Source organism: Crocuta crocuta, unplaced genomic scaffold, assembly GCF_008692635.1.
Source record: "Crocuta crocuta isolate KB4526 unplaced genomic scaffold, BGI_CrCroc_1.0 scaffold305, whole genome shotgun sequence".
Lineage (NCBI taxonomy): Eukaryota > Metazoa > Chordata > Mammalia > Carnivora > Hyaenidae > Crocuta > Crocuta crocuta.
Genome location: NW_027529463.1, coordinates 1,191,134 through 1,212,994, shown reverse-complemented (window position 1 = coordinate 1,212,994; position 21,861 = coordinate 1,191,134). Strand labels below are relative to the sequence as shown.

The 21,861-nt window shown below is 33.5% G+C and overlaps 1 protein-coding gene across 1 annotated transcript in view; it reads left to right on the top strand.

Moving 5' to 3' along the window:
• TBC1D32 (TBC1 domain family member 32) overlaps positions 1–21,861 on the top strand; it is a 202,970-nt gene that overhangs the window by 150,459 nt on the left and 30,650 nt on the right. The window contains exons 28-31 of the mRNA XM_077760780.1: positions 4,371–4,454; positions 18,067–18,136; positions 20,020–20,135; positions 20,876–21,030. Of these exons, the coding sequence (XP_077616906.1) occupies positions 4,371–4,454; positions 18,067–18,136; positions 20,020–20,135; positions 20,876–21,030 (425 nt within the window). The remainder of the gene's footprint in view (positions 1–4,370; positions 4,455–18,066; positions 18,137–20,019; positions 20,136–20,875; positions 21,031–21,861) is intronic.

Sequence of the window (21,861 nt, the reverse complement as noted above, 5' to 3'; positions counted from 1 at the left end):
ACCAACACTTTTGATGGTGGACTTCTCACCAGAAAAGATGGAGGACAGAGGCAGTAGCATGACACTCAAAGGTTGAAAGAACGAATGGTTAACCTGAATTCTCTATGCATTGAAAATAAGTCTTCAGGAATAGAAAATCAAGACATTTTCAGATGAAGAATTTGTCAACAGCAGACCTATTCTAAATGAAGGGATTAAGGAAGTTCTTTATCTCAATACTATCCTCACAACTTCCTGAATCTATAATTATATAAAATATATTTTCTTAAAAAATACAGAGGAAAAAATGAATATAAGCTACTTTTGAGAACATTAGAAAAAAAATCTGACTGTGCTTATAATAATTTGTATGAAAAGTGGATATAGTTGGATACGATGAGATTATAAAGTGCCTGAAATTCATTAGCATACTTTTAATTTCATGAAGTAGGGGGATGGGAGCCATGATTTAGTTCTTGAATAAGCAAGTGTTCAAGGAACAGACCCCTGGTTGTTACATATAGATGTATTGATTGGGGAAAAAAAAGTTACATGCAGATGAATTGATTGGGAAAAAATTGGATCTCTAATGTAATTACATCTTATGATCTGATGATTTGCTAGCAGTGATAAAAGATAAAAAAGGAATTTAAAAAGAATCAACCCAGGAGAAAATTTGCATGTTTACACACACTGAGCTGTCTCAGTTTTGGAATGAGCTTTTGTTGTGATAGCAGTGGCAAGGAAGAAAGCAGAGTCGATACCTGAGTTTCCCTGAACAGGCTGTCTTCAGTTTTTTCCTCAGTAGATAAACCCATGTCTCTTCGGAGCATATATTTATTACACATTTTAGAATTGCCTTGGTGGCTCAGTTGGTTAAGTGTCCAACTTTGATTTTTTTTTTATAGTTTATTTATTTTTGAGACAGAGACGGCATGAGTTTGGGAGGGATAGAGAGAGAGGGAGACACAGAATCCGAAGACAGGCTCCAGGCTCCGAGCTGTCAGCACAGAGCCCAACGTGGGGCTCGAACCCACCAACTGTGAGATCTGACCTGAGCTGAAGTCGGAGCTTAACCGACTAAGCAATCCAGGGACCCCAAGTGTCCGACTTTGGATCAGGTCATGATCTCGCAGTTTGTGAGCCTGAGCCCTGCATTGGGCTCTATGCTGACAGTTTGGAGCCTGGAGTCTGCTTTGAATTCTGTGTCTCCCTCTCTCTGCCATTCCTCTGCTCGCCCTCTGTCTCTCAAAAATGAATAAATGTTAAAAAAAATTTTAAATATTACACATTTTGGTTTTATAGACTGTGTCATGGTCCAACCCCATGGAATAAATATATTTAAAAGGAGGAGTCTTATAATATAAAATATTTTCTAGAAATTCTAGGTCTGTCATTTGAAATAAACAGATCTACTTAAGATGAAAAGAATATTTTATTATTTGCTTACTAAACAGTAATGCTCTATAGTTAATTTGTGTTTAAAGTTAAGTGTTTCATGATATGAATTAATTTCCTTGAATTATAGATGATGGAAGTTTCAAAGAATTGACAGTGAAGTGTTTGGATATACTGAGCTAAATAGCCACTCTAGTAATTATGCTGTTCAACTACACTTATGTTTAGTTAGTTAGATGTGCCAGTGAGATTTTAGCCACAGGTTCAACTACCACATGTAGATGAGTTTTTAGTATGATTCCATGACTATAGCCTGTCTCTCAAAATATTTGCAAGTGCATAGTGCTGTTCATAAGGGTTGCTGGGCAAAATGAATATACTCTATTGGAATCAGTAGAAATCCAGAACCTTCTTCAGATAGTTTGGTGATGTCATTTTTCCATATGATGTGTAGAATTACTTTATCTAAAAGCTCTCAATATATGGATCTAATAGCATAATTTTGCATTTCAAGATCAGTGCCTCCCAGAAAATAGTGTGCTTTGCAAATACCTGCAATTAGTCTGGTAGCTATTAAGTTTCAAATCATGTTGGGTTTACCTCCTCCACAGATGTGATAAAGAATTTTCTCAGTTCACTGAGTTTGTTTAGGTGTCTGTCTGGTGGCTAACCCTGATTTTGCACATGGGATTCAAAGAGTTGTTTAGCAGTACACTATGAGTTTTCTTATTAATTCAGGCATTTTACTTAAATGCATAGCATGTAGCAAACATATGGTTGTACTAACATGAGAATGATTATAATTTTAAATGGATATTTCCACTTTAAAACTAACTTTTTATATAACCTTTGTTACTAATGTATATCTCACCTCTTATTAACATTGAATTCAGAATGATTGTTTCTAAAATTCATCAAGATATTCTTAAAAATTATAATCTCAAGAGACAATATTAAGTGACTTATAGAGAAACACATGGAGGTTGAAAGCTCTCATGTAAGGGCTAATATTTATGTATAGATTCATAGACAAAAAACTTTGAAAGATTTTTCTGTGAGAGAATTTATCCTTATGCATGTGAAGATAGAACCTTTAAACAACTATAAGTTTAAATAATTGTCAATACTAGTGCCCTTTCTGGCCCTCAATAATAATATTCTCATACTTTTTAATACTTACTTTAATTTGAAATCATCATATGAGTAGAATTCAGTGAGTAAATTTTGTTGTTATCTTAAGCCATTAAAATATTATGATACATGACTTACCAGAACTACAGTTATTGGAAAGCACATGTTATTCCTATTTGATTTTACATTTTTCACATGTTGAACACTAATTTTCCTTTGTGACTTATGTTCTTAAAATGTACTTGGATACAAAAGAGACCATTTAGTTAATATAGGTCAGAGTCAATATCCTGATTGTAGTACATAGTTTAATATTTAAATTTTTTATTAATGTTTATTTATTTTTTGAGAGAGAGAGAGACAGAGCATGAAAGGGGGAGGGGTAGAGAGAGATGGAGACCCAGATTCCGAAGCAGGCTCCAGGGTCTGAGCTGTCAGCACAGAGCCCATTGCGGGGCTCGAACCCATGAACCATGAGATCATGACCTGAGCCAAAGTTGGATGCTTAACCAACTGAGCCACCCAGGTGCCCCTGTAAATACATAGTTTAAAAGGTGACTTAAACTTGCTTGCTGTATTTACATGTATAAGCATATCATTTGCTTTATAGATGTATTTCATTACAGGAAAATAATCTGGATTCTATATTAAGTATAATTCAACTGGTTATATACATTTTGAGGATAATGTATTCAAACACAGTGGCATATCTATATGGCATTGCCCAATAGAGAAAAGGTTACGTTTTTTTGTTTTTTTGGGGTTTTTTTTTCACTCCGTTCTGAGATTATAAAAGATAGAAAGGCATCTTTTCCTATATTTTAACATGAACATTATTTTTTAGAGCAGCTTTAGATTTCCAGCAATATTCAGCAGAAAGTACAGAGCTCCCATATACATTTTATGCCTATATATGCACAGCCTCCCCTCCTATATATCTCACATCAGAGTGATACCGTTGTTACAATCAATGAACCTACACTGACACATCATTATCTTCCAAAGCACATAGTTTATATTAGGGTTCATTCATTGTGTTTGTACATTCTATAATTTTTTTTATGTTTTTTTTTTAATGTTTATTTTTTGAGGGAGTGTGCACATGTGAGTGGGGGAGGGACAGAGAAAGGGACAGAAGATCTGAAGAGGGCTATGTACCAAACTGACAGCAGTGAACCCAGTGCAAGGCTCAAGAACCTTGAGATCATGACCTGAGTCGAAGTCAGATGCGTAACCAACTGAACCACCCAAACATCCTGTACATTTTATGAATTTTAACAAATGTATAATGGGGGAGATTTATCATACAGAAGAGTATCATTGCCCTAAAATGACTGTGTTTTGCCTATGCATCTTTCTTTTCCTTTGCCCAATTGGTGGTAAGCTTACTTTTGATCCTTGCACTGAACAGATATAAAGTTGCAAAGTATCTGAAACACCTAACATGTCCTAGTTTTGAAAGAGAGAGAGCTATGCCTTGACTGTGGTTTTGGAGTTCAGATAATTTTTTTGGTATGTGTGAATAATGATAAGATATTATAGCCTAATTAGTGATGATTTTCTTTCTGTGTCGAAATCATTTAGCAAGTTCTGAAGTAATCCTTAGAGAATCTAAAGATAATAGATGATTCTTTTCCAGTTTTACATTGAATAGGTTCTCAGTGAAGCAATTAAAATTTAATTTACATTGGAAACATTGTTATGAATATTAAAGTGGTATGTGTTTTGAATTGAACCCCTTTAAGAGTGTAACTGTGAAGAAGTTCAGATGACTTTTATCTACTAATCTGTGACTTTAAAGATGCAATTATCATGTATATTCTTAGCCTTTAATATCGTAATTATTCTCTTGTTTATCGCAGCTTTACCAGAATTGCTTGAAAAATTTGTGCTTCATCTCTCTGAAAGCCCATCTGAATGCTACTTCCCCTCAGTGGAATATACAGGTAAGTTTTAAACATCTTGAATTTTGAAAAGTACTTAATTATCTAAAAATTGGTAGTATTTCATAGAGCTTTCTATTTTGATTAAAAAATATGCACAAGGTTTCATCTTAAAAATCTCTCATTTGGTGCTATGGATAGTCTAGATATCTTTCAGTCTCTTCTGTGCAAATGTGTGAGTTTTCTTGTAACTTTCTAACTCCTTTTTGAGCTTCCCCCCCTCCCCATCTATCCATCCAAAGTTGTTTTCCCTTAAGGCAGTGTCTTCTGCTCTTCCAATTCTATCTACTATCTTCTAGTGATCTCATTTATTTGTTTGATTTTACCTACTTCATATATTGATAACTTCCCAATTCACATCCTGTATTCAAAGATCTACTATAAGCTTCATTGTGGTGTTCCCAGCTGTCTGATAGGTAAAAATCACCTAGAGATGCTATGGAAACCCTCAAACTTGAAATGTCCAAAAGGGCCCTCACCTTCAGACCTTATTGATATATACTCTTTTTCTACATTGTCTATTTTGGTGGGCAGTACTACTGTCCATCTAAACCAGAAACTGAGTAATGACCTAAGATAAGTAGATATTTTCAGGGGAGGAGAATCGTAGCTGGTGATCAGGAAGGAGACGTGAATGACTGAACATGAGTATTGAGGCAGATAGGGAAGAATGATAGAGGGTTTTTGAAAGTCATGGTAGGGTCAATATAGAAACGCATGCTCTGAATTACATAAAAATCATTATGGTGGCTGTGTTGAGAAAAGACTGAAGGGAAGACAAAGGACTGAAACAGGGAGATGAATTAGGAGGCTTTTGAGAGGAGACATAGATGAAAAATGGTAATGGTCTGGATGAGGATGTTAGTGGGAGATAGAAATATCTGGATCCTAGATACATTTTGGTGAGAGAGCCAACAGAAATGAGTAACAGATTGACTATGGAATTTTAGAGACAGGAAGGAATCAAAGACATCTCTAAGTTACTGATCCAAACTACTGGAAGGATGAGATTATCATATGCTGAGATGGGGAAGAATGGAGAAGAAATAGGTTTGAGAGAGGGGTTGAAGAGTTTGTTTTTATGTTATGCTTTGAATACTTGTTACACATTTAAATAGATAATGTTTTTTACACATTGGATATTTGAATATCGAATTTAGGGGAAAAGTGTGGGCTGAAAATATAAATTGCTAAATTATCAGCTTTATATATAAAGCCAAATGCATCTCTCATATCTTTCTCTTATTTTGACTTAAGGTCTAATTCTTCATGTGACAGTAAATTCCTATAGGGTAGTTTCCGTGTCTTATTGATCATATCCTCTACAACTAGAATTATAGTGTTAAGATATATTTGACAAATAAAAGAAAGAATGGCTAAAAGAATGAAGGAGAAGGGCTTTATAACCTATTTCAATCAGTTTGTCTTAATTTTAGTAGGCAATAGATTAAACTCTTTAAGATTTCTGAGCAGAAGCCTTTCATGATTCATCTGTACTTTAAGAAGATTATTTTAGTGACTATGCAAAGGATGAAGTAGAGTGAAATCTGCCAAAGGTGAATATCCAGAATGTGAGGGTTGGTAAACAAAGAGATAGTGAAGATAGCAGAAATGTAGCAAAGACTCATGATAATAGATAATCAAGGGATATTGCTCCTCTTCCTCATAAGGGTGACATGACTTCTCCATATGCTGGAGAAATTATCACTTAACTATTTATTCAAGATAGACACTATACCTCATATTTCCTTAAAAATATATGCTTCCCGTCTGACCCAGCCTATCCTTCTGGCCCTATTACCACTATTAGTGACCTCCTGTGCGTTCGCATCACTGAACCTTTGCTCTGCCTGTTCCTCCTGAATGAGCTTTCCTCTCCCCATGACAACCATAGTATAATGTCCAACTCAGCTGTAAAATTGCAGCTAGAATGTTCCCTTCCCTCTTACTAAGTAGATGTTCCTCCTCTGTGCTCATTATTATATTCATTTTAAACTACCATTTTGATATTTATTGTATGTGGCTAGTTTAAATTATCCCATTAGGTCTCAAACTCCTTTGTATCTTTAATATAGTATTTGATATATTTTTATTAAACTAAATACATATGCTATAACATAATTATCTTTATTCACACAAACACATCTGTATAACAGTTCTAAATATATTGATATTTACAAATACACATATGAACATATACCTAATTATTTACACAGTATCCTTTAAAGCAGGATTGGCAAAGGGATGAAATAGAGCATAAGAAAATGAGAACAAAGAAATGAGAAGAAAATATAAGGTAGCATTAAACAGAAATTAAGGTAGGTGAAAGGAATTGATACATATTGAGCACCTCTTATGAGCTAAGTAGTGTGCTGAGGTACTTGATGTGTGTTCTTTATTTAACCCTGTAAATAACTACACTTTGCAGTAGGCATAATCACCACACTTAAAATCAGGCAATTGAAGTACAGAGTAAAGAAGACAGAAATTGTGAAGAGAATTTTGAAGAAGATCATTTGTGAGGAAAATGGTAACCTTATGAATAAACCTGGAAATGTATGTGAAAACATACAGGGATTGAAGGTCATGTCTATGACTAAGAGAGGAAATAAATGGTAATTATGGAGATTTGCATGGCCAGAGTGGATATCTCCCTAGCCTTCTGTATAATATATGTTTTCTACAGCTTTCCTTGGCACATTGTTCTATTGGGTCATATTTTCTGTAGATAATCTAAGATTAATGTTATGTTTTATACATCATCCAAATACTCAACAAGACTGATTGCTCAATATGTACACATTCATTGCCCTCTGTTAAATTTCTCAATTATGCTCAGGGAGATTTCAGATGTTGGCTTTTTTGAATGTAGGATCTAGGCAGATAAACTCCAAATGTAAATTTAAATTCTTTAAAAAGTCCTGCTGAACAGCTGTCCACTGGAGTTTAGAGAACAGCCAAAACTAAGGTGGCTTCCTATTTATTGACTGTATAGTATATATTATGATAGGGTAAGCTTACTGCTAATATCATTTTCTTACCATAGCTTTAGATATCCTTACCCTTCATCATTTATTTTTTTGGCTAGTGGATCAGTGCTTTCCTATTATAAAATTTCACTCTATTTACTTTAAACAAATAAAAACCATGTTTTGATATAAAAGATGTTTCAAAGCAAATACTGGATAGATATATTCAATGGTTTTTTATTCATGTTCTTGAAATGAGAAATTGGTTGTCTTTTTAAAAATGACAGCTTGCTTAAACCCTAAGGTAGCTGAAATTAGAATAACACAATCATCCATCTGTTGTTAGTTCCCTCAGGATTTCAATCCATTATAAAATTTGCAAATCTGGAAAAATCAGATTAGTTTAGCTGTTTATCCCCTTAAAGAAAGAGGAATGAACAAATTTCTCTACAATTGCAGTTTGTAAATCTATACAGGTATCTTTCCAAATCTTAACCAATGTTAATTTTTGTTTTTTTAATTCCCTGGAATGAGGGTTTTTTCCTACTGTAATTACTTCTTTAAATGATAAACTAAATCTTCCTTTAAAGGTAGTAAATATTTTTAATGTTATGTCTTTACTCTTTATGTTGTTAATCAAAAAGTTGGAAAGAAAATCAGAAAATATTGCATTGTTTCACCTTTTGACTATTACAATACTTTTAACCTTAATATATATAGTTAAACACCTTTTATCCTTTCTTTGGATATTCAGCAAGTATGCTCTTTTCTATCTTACATTTATGCAGCATGTTTGTGAGTACACTTGATAATTGCAAGGAGGCATATGATATGGATTACATTGTCCTCAAAAGAGGGGAAATAATGCATATACCTAAAATTATGAATTAAGTAAATTGCAACAGATACTAAGAGAAAAGAAAGAAAGAAAACATATTTTCCAGCTGGCTGCTTTATTTCAGGCAGTGTGTCTTTAATTATGGTATTTTAAGTTGGGTTATTGTCAAATGAAGGTTTTTTAAAAAAAAAGTTAATGTTTATTTTTGAGAGAGAGAGAGAGAGAGTCAGAGCATGAGCAGGAGAGGGTCAGAGAGAGAGGGAGACACAGAATCTGAAACGGCCTCCAGGCTCCAAGCTATCAGCACAGAACCTGATGCAAGGATCGAACTCAAGAACGGCGAGATCAGACCTGAGCTGAAGTTGGACACTTGCCCAATTGAGCCACCCAGGCTCCCCTGAAGGGTTTTGTTTTAAGTGCTACAGGTGATCATTGGAAAGAGTAATCAGTTTTGACTAGTACCATCATGAAGGATAAGAGGAAGAAGTGACAATGGAGCAGAAGGTGTGGCACCAGTATGACCTCCTGGGCTATTACAGCTTAAAAAAAAAAAAACAAAAAACAAAACCAAAAGGGGAGTCTTGCAGGAAGGAGTAATTGCATAGAGACCTGGAAAGAAAAATCATTTTTCCCAAATAATCCTGATTATACCAATTAGGAGGCTGAGACTCTTACAATAGCTTGGCCGTAAGAAATTGAATTTTATGTCAGTAAGAACTGAATAAAATGGATAGTTACAACCACATGTTAAAAGAGAAGCAGCAGAATCTGTAGACTGTCTCTGGGGAAGGACGGAGGTAGGAGAGAGTATACTGATTGGTTGATTCCTTTGGGTGGTGAGAGTTCTTTGACTTTATAACATATACAGCAGGGCTTTCAGAAGAATCAGTAAACAACCCAGGAGTAATTGCTTCTCTAACCATGTAAATGCACTCCAGTGGAGAAGTTCTTTACTCTTCTGAAAATTAATTTTTTCCACACCATTAGCCAAATGCCAGGCAGAATAGATTTCATTTCTTCTACTACTTCTCTGTTTGCTAGCTTTGCAAACCAAAAATAGTTTTAGTGTTTAATGTTTATCTTGAGAGAGAGAGGGAGAGAGAGAGAGAGTGCCAGAGAGTGTGTACAAACACACATGGGAGTGTGGAGTGAAGCAGAGAGAATATCCCAAGCAGGCTCCATGGTTAGCATGGATCCAGTACAGGGTAGGAGCTCATTAACTGTGAGATCATGACCTGAGCCAAAATCAAGAGTCAGATGCTTAATTGATTGAACCAACCAGGCACCCCAATATTAGTGTTTTCTTAGAATGGGTATTTGATGTTTGTTTTGGTATGTTTAATACCCACCTCCCATATTCTCATTTAAAAACCTCTTTGATGATTTAACTGCTATGTTCTTTAAAATGAAATTTGTATAGTGGAGTATTACTGTCCAACTTTATAGCTAAACTTCACTCTTTTTTTTTTTTTTTTAATGTTGATCTCAAGTTCAGTCCACAAGCTATAACCTCTAGAGGTCTTTAAAAATACAAATGACTGGACATTCGCTCTCAGCAATCTCCTTCAGTAGTCTGGAGTGGAGTCTGTTTATCTTTACTTTTAATAGGCTCAGAGAATTTTGATGAACAGCCATAATTGGGAACCATTATCTGTTGAAATGTGCAAAGTTAAGTTTTTACTCAATATACAGAATCATAAACTTTAGAGAAATCATAGATCTGGGAAATTGTTTATACAGTCCCAGAAAAGATAAAAGGACTCCTCAGGCAGACAGATAGCTAGATCACTCTGGAAGAACTCTTTCTTTATATGGGGAGGAACTAAGAACTGGAACCTCATATAACATTGAATATCATAGTTCTTTTGGGCAACTCACTCACCTTGATCCTTAACTTTATTCCATTCTTCACTGATTAGATGTCAGCATCTTCTGCTAGAAGTTACCATGATCTATAGAATTCAGTAATATCAGGAATGCTTCTTATCAGCACCCTTAGCCCACTGTATACTCTTCCTACTGTTAAGGATATTTAGCTGTATTATACTTTTCAAAAGAGAAACATTAGTTATTATGAGCATACAGATCTATATGTTAAGATAAATATTTCTCATGTTTAATCCAATTTTATATGTGCTAGAATTCTAAGTGTCATTGTCTAATCTAAGTAAAACTTGTTCTGGTAATAGTTTATAAAAATAAATCTTTTATATAAATATAGATAAGTGGAACTTATAGAGAGTAGAAGTATGTTTAATTTTATGAAAAATTCCCAAACCATTTTCCAAAACAGTTGTACCATTTTACACTCTGACCAACAGTGTATGAGAGTTCCAATTGCTCTTTAGTCTTATCAGTGCTTGGTATTTTTAGTCTTATATTTTAGCTATTTTAGTAGGTGTGCAGTAGTATCTCCAAGTGTTTTTTTTTTTAATTTTTTAATGTTTATTATTTTTGAGGAAGAGAGAGGCAGAGCATGAACAGGGGAAGAGCAGAGGGAGAGAAAGATACAGAATCTGAAGCAGGCTCCAGGCTTTGAGCTGTCAGCACACAGCCCAATGTGGGGCTCAGACTCATTAACGGTGAGATCATGACCTGAGCTGAAGTTGGACGTTCAACCGACTGAGCTACCTAGGTGCCCCATTTCCATGTGGTTTTAATTGAATTTTCCTGATGACGAATGATGTTGAATACATCTTTTCTTTTGAGATGTCTATCCAAGTATTTTGTTCCACTTCCACCCCATCATTTTTATATGGATGTCTTGACTTTTTATGTTTGAGTTATACGTGGTGGTTATAGATTATGGACATGACCCCTTATCCAATTTATACTGCAAATATTTTCTTCCATTGTGTGCCATGTCTAGTTATTTCCTTAATGGTGTCTTTTGATGAATGGAAGTCCACTTTTAAGAAGCAGACAGAGAAATCAAGGAATTGATCCAATGTACAATTGCACCAAAACCCATAAGATATCTAGGAGTAAACCCAATCAAAGGGGTAAAAGATTTGTACTTTGAAAACTATATAACACTTATGAAAGAAATTGAAGATGATACAAAGAAATGGAAAAACATTCCATTCTCATGGATTGGAAGAATAAACATTGTTTAAATGTCTATACTACCCAAACCAATCCACACATTTAATGAAATCCCTAGCAATAAGAGCAGCATTTTTCACAGAGCTAGAATAAACAGTCCTAAAATTTGTATGGAACCACAAAGACCTTGATAGCCAAAGCGATCTTGAAAAACAAAAGCAAAACTGAGGGCATCACAATTCCAGACTTCAAGCTATATTACAAAGCTATAGTCATCAAGATAGTATGGTACCACCATAAAAACAGACACATAGATCAGTCTAACAGATTAGAAAACCCAGAAATGGACCCACAGCTATATGGTTAGCTAATTTCTGACAAAGTGGGATATAATATCCAGTGGGAAAAAGACAGTCTCTTCAACAAATGGTGTTGGGACAACTGGAAAACAACATGCAGAAGAATGAAACCGGACCACTTTCTTACACCATACTCAATAATAAATACAAAATTGATGAAAGGCCTAAGTGTGAGTCAGCAAACCATCAAAATCATAGAGGAGAACACAGGCAGCACCTTTTTACTAGACAATCTCCAGAGGCAAGCGAAACAAAAGCAAATGCAAACTATTGATTGGGACTTCATCAAGATAAAAAGCTTCTGCACAGCAAAGGAAACAATCACCAAACTAAAAGGCAACCTGCGGAATGAGAGAAGATAATTTGCAAATGACATATGTAAAGGGTTAGTATCCAAAATCTGTAAATAACTTACCAAACTCAACACCCCCAAAACAAATAATCCAGTGAAGAAATGGGCAGAAGACATGAACAGACATTTTTCCAAAGACATCCAGATGGCTAACAGACACATGAAAAGATGCTCAATATCACTCATCATCAGGGAAATGCATTTCAAAACCATGATGAGATACCAATTCTGTCAGAACTGTTAAAACTAATAACTTGAAGAAACAACAGACATAAACCATGAGAGACTCTTAGCTATAGAAAGCAAACAGGGTTGATGGAGGGGAAATAGGTGGGGAGTAAGTTAAATGGGTGATTGGTATTAAGGAGGGCACTTGTGTTGAGCACTGTGTATTCTATGTAAGTGATGAATCACTAAGTTCTACTCCTGAAGCCAATATTATACTATGTTAACTAACAAGAATTTAAGTAAAATTTGAAAAAGAAAGTCAAATTTTGATGAAGTCCAACTTGTCAATTTTTCTTCTATGGACAGTACTTTCGGGATTCAGTTCAGAAAAATCTTTGTTTACATTAAGTCCATAAAGAGAGTCTTCTATACTTCATAGATTACTTTTTAACTGCAGGTCTATAACCTGTTTTCAGTTATTCATTATATGGTATGAGGTAAGGGTTTACATCTACTTTCCCCTGATACCTAGTTGTTCCCACACAATTAATTGCAAAGCTTTCTTACCTTGTTGAATTGGTTTGTACATTTTGTCAAGACCTAATTGAGTGTGAAGTAGGAGTATATAATCTGCTTGTTCCTATTCTTAGGGGAAAGGATGGATTTGATGGATTTTTTAATATTAAGCCAACTTTCTGATAAACTCTTCTTAATCTTAATCATGATACTTTATTCTTTTAATATATAGCTTAATTTGAATGGCTAATATTTTTAAAATATTTTTTTCTATTTATATTCATGTACAAATACTGGTTATTAGTTTTCTTTAATGTCTTTGCATCTTTTGGGGTCATGGTTATGCTGTCTTATAAGTATGCAAGCTTGTTTTTATTTTACTTACTTGATACAATTAACTAGTTAAGTGACACCATATGGGTCTGAGTTTGTTTCATGGTATGCTTTTTAAATACTAATTCAATTTCATTAATAAATGTATGACTCTTTACAGATATGCTATTTCTTCTTGGGTGTATAAGATCTATGATGATACTTCCTCTTTTATTCTTGATACGGATAATTTGTGTTTTCTCTTTTTTTCTTTATAAGCTATACAGAGTTTTGTCAATATTACTGATCTTTCCAAAGAACTAAAATTTGGTTTTATTGATATACTCTGTACTTCTTTATTTTCTCTTTTATTGGTTTCTATTATATTTTATTCATTCTTTCTACTGACTTTAGGTTTAATTTCCTCCTCTTTTTCTAGCTTCTGTGATGGACGTTTATATCATTGACTTAACGCCTTTATTCCTTTCTAATATAAGTAGATAGAGCTATAAAATTTCCCCTAAGCAGTACTTTAGTTGCCTCCCAATGCATGTTTAGATAGGTCTTAATTATCCTTACACTGAAAATATTTTCTAATTTAGCTTGCTAGTTCTTCTTTGACCTCAATTAATTTGTAGTGTGTTGTTTAACTTTCAAGTATTGGGAAATTTTCCAGATATCTTTGTTATTGGACACTTTAGTTCTATCATGCCTTTAAGTTTTTCTAGATAATTTCTAAATTTTTGTCTGGTTTTGGTACCAAATTCTGATACAGTGGTGTTGAGCTATTATTCTATGTTTCTCTTTTTGTCCCTTTAATTATTTATTTTTTGCTTCATGTATTGTAAAGCTTTCTAATTTGGTAAATACATATTTAGTAACTGCTGTTTCTTCTTGATGTATTGATCATGGTATTATTTTTTTTTAAAGTGTCTTGTCTCTAATGGGCCTTTGTCCTAGAGTGTATTCTGTCTGGTAATAATATAGATATTCAGCTTTCTTATGATTGGTATTGGTAGTACATGTTTTCCCATTCTTTATCATGTCTTTCAGTTTAAAGGGGATCCTGAAACATATAGCATACAGTTTTATCTTGCTTTCTGTTTTTAATTCAGTCTGAGAATTTCTGCCATTAATTGTTTTTAGTCCATTTACATGATTATTTGATATTTTTAAATTTTGTTTATAATTTTGATATTTTGGTTTACTATGAATTAATATTATGTCCTTTGCATAAGAACCTTACAAAAAGTATATTTCCATTTGTCCTTCCTGTGTGCTGTTTTTTCCATGCATTTTACTTTTACACGTTATTTTTCCCTTGAGTCAGTTATTTTTAAGTGAATTAAATAACAGTGAAATTATTTTATATTTACCCATACATTTACATTTTCTTGTACTCTTGTTTGTGTGTGTGTGTGTGTATGTCTATTCATCTAGTATCATTTCTCCTCAGCCTGAAGAACTTTTCTATTTTGTTTTATTTAGTTTTGTTATTGAATATAGTTGGCACACAATGTTACATTAATCCTAGGTGTACAACATAGTGATTTGATTGTTTTTACATTATGCTGTGTTCACTCTAAGTGTAGCTACTGTCTGTCCCCAATTATTACAATTACAATATCATCAACTATATTCCTTATACCGTGGCTCTTATCCTCATGATTCATTCATTCCATAACTGGAAGCCTGTATCTCCCACACCCCTTCACCCATTTTGACTAACACTCCAACACCTTCTCTCTGGCAAGCACCAGTTTGTTTTCTATATTTATAAGACTGACTCTGTTGTTTGTTTGTTGTGGTTTTTTTTTTATTACACATATGAATGAAATCATATGGTGTTTGTATTAGTCTGACTTATTTCACTTAGCATAATACCCTTTAGGTCCATCCGTGTTGTCACAAATGGCACGATCTCGTCCTTTTTATGGCTGTGTAATATTCCTCTGTGTGTGTGTGTGTACACACATATATATACCACATCTTCCTTATTCATATATCTGTTGATGGACACTTAGGTTTCTTCCATATCTTGGCTACTGTAAATAACGCTGCAATAAACATAGAGGTACAGGTATCTTTTTTAATTAACATTTTAATTTTCTTTGGAATTCCACTAAATAGTGGAATTATTGGATCATATGGTATGTCCATTTTTAATTTTGGGGGGAACCTTTCTACCGTTTTCTACCATAGCTACCAATTAAATTCCCACCAACAGTATACAAGGGTTCCTTTTTGTTTAATTTTTGCTGACACTTATTTCTTGTCTTTTAGCTATTCTGATAGATGTGAGGTGATAGCTCACCTTTCATATTTGCCCAAGAATATTCAGCGCTCTTTATTCATGAAAATTAAAATCTGAAGAAAGAAGCACATATGTCCCAAAATAAAAATAAATTTCAAGATATACATTGAATAAATAAATTTTAACATATTTATATAATGGAATGCTACTTATAATTTTAAAAAGCTATGGATAACATGTAACCATATGTAATGAATCTCAAAACATTGTGTTAAGTGGAATAAAAACAAATGTAAAAGGGTCTATACTGTGAGAATCCATTTATATGATGTTGTAGGTAGAGCTAATCCAATCTCTGAAAGAGATCAAAACAGTGGCTGATTTAGGGAAGAAAAATGTGCAAGAATTGGCTAGAAGGGAGCATAAGGAGCTTCTAGGTGATGGAAATGTTCTACATCTTAGAAGGGTGTGGGTTATACAGATTGTATGCATTTGTCAAAACTTATTAAACTATATACCTAATTATATTTCTTTGAATATAAAGTATACCTAAATAAAATATGATCTCTTACTAACAAAAAAATCAATCTTGTAATCTCCTATTATGATAGTTGATTGGAGGTAGGTCTATTTCATGGCTCTAAAAATATATAAAACCAAAATATTTATTTTACTGAAGCGACTTGAATTTTGCAAAGTCAGCCAGTGTCAGCAAGACTACAGCACTAAAGTCTTACGTTATTTAAACTAGGGAAATTAAAATGCAATTAATAGTAAAATATAGGACCACCAGGGGTTAGATTCAGGTGCTGACACGGAAAGAACTTCCTGGTTACTATCCACAGGAATTTAACCTGGTTGTGTTGCAGTGGACATTGGAAAAGATGTTTAAATTATGACTGATTTCTTTTTAAATTCCATTGATAAGACTAAGAACTTAAGATTATGGTGAACATAATGAATGATGACTAATAGTTTTAAAAACTGGCCATTTTGTGAGAGTGAGAATAATTTGTGACATACATGTTTTTGGTGTCAAGTAATGGAAACTCATTTTTTTTTCTTCATCTAAGAGAAGGAGGCAGAATTACTGGCTTATATAAATGGGGCAGAGCTGTCCTTAGCAATCTGTACATCTAGAATGCATATGTGTTAGTACACTACTAGAGTTATAAATACAGAGGAATTCTAAGATATATAGAAAAGTAGGCATGGAGGAGAGCACTTGTGGGGATGAGCACTGGGTATTATATGGAAACCAACTTGACAATAAACTATTTGTAAAAAAAAAAAAAAGAAAAGTAGCTTAACTGCTTTCATTATAGGCAAAATATAACAATACTAAGATTGTGTTCTGATCTAAATAAGTAAACTGCAGATGTAGCTTGCCAAGAAATTAACAGAGCACTTTAGTATTTTATCTTATTATTATTATTATTATTANTACTTAGGTGGTAGACCACTCTGGTTTGGCTGGGACTATGAAGGCTTCCTGGGGCACGAGACTTTCAGTCCTAAAACCAAGCTAGTCCTAGGAAAACTAGGAGAAGCAGTGTATTTTACCTCTAAGAGTGCCAAAAAGATGAATTATTGTTGGTCCATTGAGTTGATATTTGATAACAGTGTTTAATTTGTTGCCTTTCCTTATCTCTGTAGATCTTGAGTCTAACCATATTTTAAGGTTCAGTTTAAATGCCACTTCTTCCTAATCTCTCTCTCCTCTGAATTCATATAACTCTTTGTCTGTACCATTCTTGTTCCTCTTAGTGCTTTAAAACATTTTTATTAGAGTTATCTATATACGAATTTTATCTCTGACAGTACGTGGGAAGTTCTTTTAGGGCATGATGTATGGTTTATCTTGTATCCCCCACTGCTTCTGGCATGGTAATCCCACTTACTTTACCAGAAAGGGTGTATTAAAAGGAATGAATGAGTCTACAAGTTAAGCAGATTATATGGATAGGATGAGATGCACTAGTGTATAATGGAAGGAAAAAAATAACTGCTATGAATATGAGAAACCCAGCTTTTAGTCCTCTTTACCACTTGATAACTATGTGATTTCGGACAATTCCCTTAATATTGTGTATCTGTCTGTATGCATGCTACAGTTTCTTCAGCCAAAAACTGAAAGTTTCAACTAGACCCCTTAGCACTGCCTAGTGATGCTTGTCAGCATTCACTGTTAGCTTGGTCATCCAATGTTCTCCAGAATTAATTGAAATTTTCAGTCTCTCCTATAGTCTTCTGTACCAGACAGCCCCTTCACTTTTGATAGAAGATCACAACTCCTACTTCACAATAAAATTCAGCTGCTGGAAGAAACTTGTGCACTCCACCCTCATATATTGTATACATTATAAGTAGTATACTGATTATTCCTTCTTGACATTCATGCTTAAATCTTTAAGAAGTAAACAGCCATACTTAAACATATATGTAATTCAAAATCTTACATATGCAGTGCTTTATGAAAGTACAATATCCTAAATCATTTTTGGGCTAACAGCTTTTGTGTTCTGAGAGCCAAGTAAAAATAGATTGCTTTAAAACTACAATTAGTTGTTTTGTATTTGATATGCTTTTAAAAGATTTTTATAGGAGAAAAGTTATTTGTAAAGTTTCCCATTAATTTCTTTGAAAATATAACTGACAGGTCTTAAAAGAACAAATTCATCAGTGTTTTCAAAATTCACATTAAAATATGTAAAAATATTACTTTCATCAATTTTCAATTAAACTGTGATTATTATGCAGACTTTTATACATTTTTATAACCCAGTTTTCTATTGTGTTTAGCTACTGATGCAAATGTGAAGAATGAAAGTCTTTCATCTGTGCAGCAGCTTGGCATTAAAATGACTGTCAGGTATATTATAGGGAAATACCTCCCTTGTGCATTTCTAGAATTTGTTTTATCTACCTGATATGTGCTTAATAGTACTTAACAACCAACTATTTTCTGTACTTTAAATGCAGAATTTATCATTCAGAAAATAACTTTATTTTGAGGATATTGGCACATGATTAAATTACCTCTGCTGGTAAATCATTTATGGTTCATTATCATTTCAGAGCTAATTACAGTATATTTAAGCCTCTATGACTCCTGGCTTTTACCAAAAAAAAAAAAAAAAAGTTGTAAAAATCAGCACTTTGGTAGCGCAATCATGCCATTTTCTAAAATATGGTGATTTTTTTTAAGTTTATTTATTTGAGACAGAGAGAAAGAAAGAGATGGTGCAAGTGGGGCAGGGGCAGAGAGTGGAAGAGAGAGAAAATCCCAGGCAGTGTTTGTGCTGCCAGTGCAGAACCCAACATGGGGCTCGAACTCACAAATACGGTGAAATCATGACCTGAGCTGAAACCAAGAGTCAGACGCTTAACTAACTGAGCTACCCAGGTGCCCCTAAAATATGGTAGATTTTAATTGTCAAACTATGGTGATGAGTACAAAAGTACCTTAAGGATAGACACAGAAGTTAAAAATGAATAAGCCAATTATAGTAATTTGAATTTTTAGTACTCAAATTGTAATTTTCAAAAGAAATAAGCTAAACAGCAGAGTGAGAATTAAGGACTAAGTCTTCCCTCTTGCTTATTAAATGCAGATCTTGACAGTTCCCTCCTACTTCAGTGGGTAATCTTTAGAATCAAGTATAAAAAAGATGCATGTGGAACCTTTAAAAAAAATGTTTTTATAAGTATATAACATTATAATGAAATGTATTATACTAATTCTAGCTCATCCATCTGTATCACATAAAGCATATAATTCATTGTTTTGTCACCCTCTGCTTTTTATTTTTTAATGTCCAATTTCTATTCTCAAATGGAATCAGTAGATAATATAAGCAGGCTACTCACATTTTTTTTTTTAATTCAATACAGTGTCCTATTGGTAAGAAATGAATGGAAAGTACTTTATAATGAAATGTTTGTACATACCTACAGAATATGACATAGCTGTCAACCATATAGAATCATTGTAACTTTGGCAGCTGTAAATAGAGATTAATGGTATTATGGTGCTTCCAATACTGCTAGTAGAGTTTTGTCACTGGCAAAGTAACTTTCCAGAATGGTGAACAAGTTTTAGGCTTGAAACGAAAGTACTTCCTTTCTCTGAGGTTCACATGGTTGCATTTTATATTATTATGTGATACAGAATTGGTTTCAGATAATTAGAAATAGCTTCTTCATCCATGCAGATAATAGCCAGGCCATTTGCAAGTTGTTGTGCAGGACTGCCCCATGTCTAACCTCCTGACCATCATTCACCAAGTACCAGTAGTGCCCTCATTCGCTGTGCAATCAGAAACACCTCCATGAATTTCCAAAGTGGCCCCAGGATGCAAAGTGCCCTTCCAAAGTGGCCCAGGAAGTCAGAACCACTGGACTAGATGAAAAATAAAATTGCTTCTAAGGTTAACATTCTGTCAGTATAACCTGTCAACACTGCATGCTCTAGATTAAGTTCAGGAAATAAATGCTTGTATTCTTCTCATCTAAGTATCTATTCTCTCATTACTGTTTTATTTTCCTTTAAAGTTTTCAGTATTTACCAGATCACTACTGCTAATCCAAATATAATTATCAGGAACATACACTGACTATTAACCTTTACTGAGTTCTGTATAGCATAGTTATGCTATTAGGAAGAGGACTACTCTTGGTAGGTTTTAAAAAGTGAATTTGCAATGCAGGTCCTGACATTGTTCATTTTGTATGTTTTGTGGGCTTTTAATGTAGGTATGGCAAGTTCCTCAACCTGTTAAAAGACAGTGCAGAAAATGATCTCACCTTGGTTTTAAAGCACTGTGAGAGATTTCTGAAACAGCAGCAAGTGCCCATAAAATCTTCTCTTCATATCCTTTTTGAGTGGATTCACAGTAGTTGAACTTTCTGTACATATTTTTTGTAATCATTTGATGGGGTACCTTAACACATGTATAGTAAAATAATACTTTAACCTCTATTACTGATTTGTTATCCTGTACCTTTATAGTACTCTGATTTTAAATATGTATTTATTAAATTGGGTAGTAATTACTAAATTCAATTTTATTCATTGAATCTTAAACTGAGTAAAATTATTAGGCTATATTTTCAGATACATATAAGATTTTTTAAAAATAGGTTTAGTATATCTAGAATAAGCATATTCCAGACTTAGTAAATCTTGGATAATAATAGAACATACATTTATTTTACTTGAATTGATTATTTTTCAGATATAGGTTTGACCTGAAGGGGTCTACAAACCATTTACATTACTGAATTCTAAATATGTGTGGATTTTTTATTATTGACTATGCTAGTAATTTAGCAGATAACCTAAACCAGAGAAAGAGAAGGTATTATTTAATGACTTGAACAAATGTTGCCACAAGGCAGATAGTTTTTTCTCCATTTGCTAGTGCCATTGGCCTCCACTGGACATGTAAGTAAACAGCATATTAGCTTATAAATTGGTTGAAGATCAAATGAGGGCTAAGTATCAATATCTCTTTCCTGATTGGGATCCTGGAAATGAATATAGATGGAGTTCTCATATTTCATCTTTTAAGATAAAATACTATAAAAGTTCCTTAATTGTGCTTTTCAGTCTGCCTGCAGGGGAGTTATGCTGGCCATGACTGGTTTGTATCTTCTTTGTTCATGATAATGTTCGGGGACAAAGAGAAAACATTCAGATTTCTTCAGCAGTTCTCCAGGCTTCTGACCTCTGCTTTCCTTTGGTTGCCAAGACTGCATATTTCTGTAAGACTTTTTATTCTATTTTGAAAGGAGTGTGTTAAATTTTAAGGCAAATCCCATTTAAATTCTTTAGGATCTGGTTTGTAGATAGCTCTGTAATAATTTAGGTTCATTTTATACCTGAACACTTTTTGACTAATTCTCTTTGAAGTTACCGATTTGACATTTTCCCAAATATTTGATATCTTGCCTAATGGTAACTGCATGAAAGATTAGTGACAATAAATAGATGTATTGTTAAAAATTTTATACTTATCATTTAGTAAATTATAAAAAACATATGTAAAAAGAACTATTGAATGGATTTTTTATTATTGCTTTGTTAGAATCAGTTAAATTAGGGAATAAGAAAATAAGTCAAAATTATCAATGCATTCTGTAAAGAAGAAAACACTACACATTTTGTAAATCTGTGATGAGTTTTGATTGAGGGTAATAGTGTATTTTAAAGGACTTTTCTAGCTTCGTGAGATCTTAGAGTTTAGTTTAAAGGTAAGAGTGTCCCTCAGTTTACTAATATATTTTATTTTTCTTGCTGCCATTAATATCTCTAACTTGAAGAAACTATCTACTATGTAAGATAGGCTAATACTTCCCAAACCTTTTTTTATGACACAGAACATATGCATAATACGACCGCGTGGCACCCAAGATAAGTTAAGGGAGCTGGAAAGTATGTGGAGTTAAATGAAAGCAAGTATTATGTGTTTTTACAGTATGTACTTGTGATAAGGAAAATAAAAGCAAAACATCAAGGAGGAGTACATTAATATTGAAATTTTATAATTTTATGCTTAAATAGCAATTCCTGAATAAGAATTTCTAGCTCTAGTT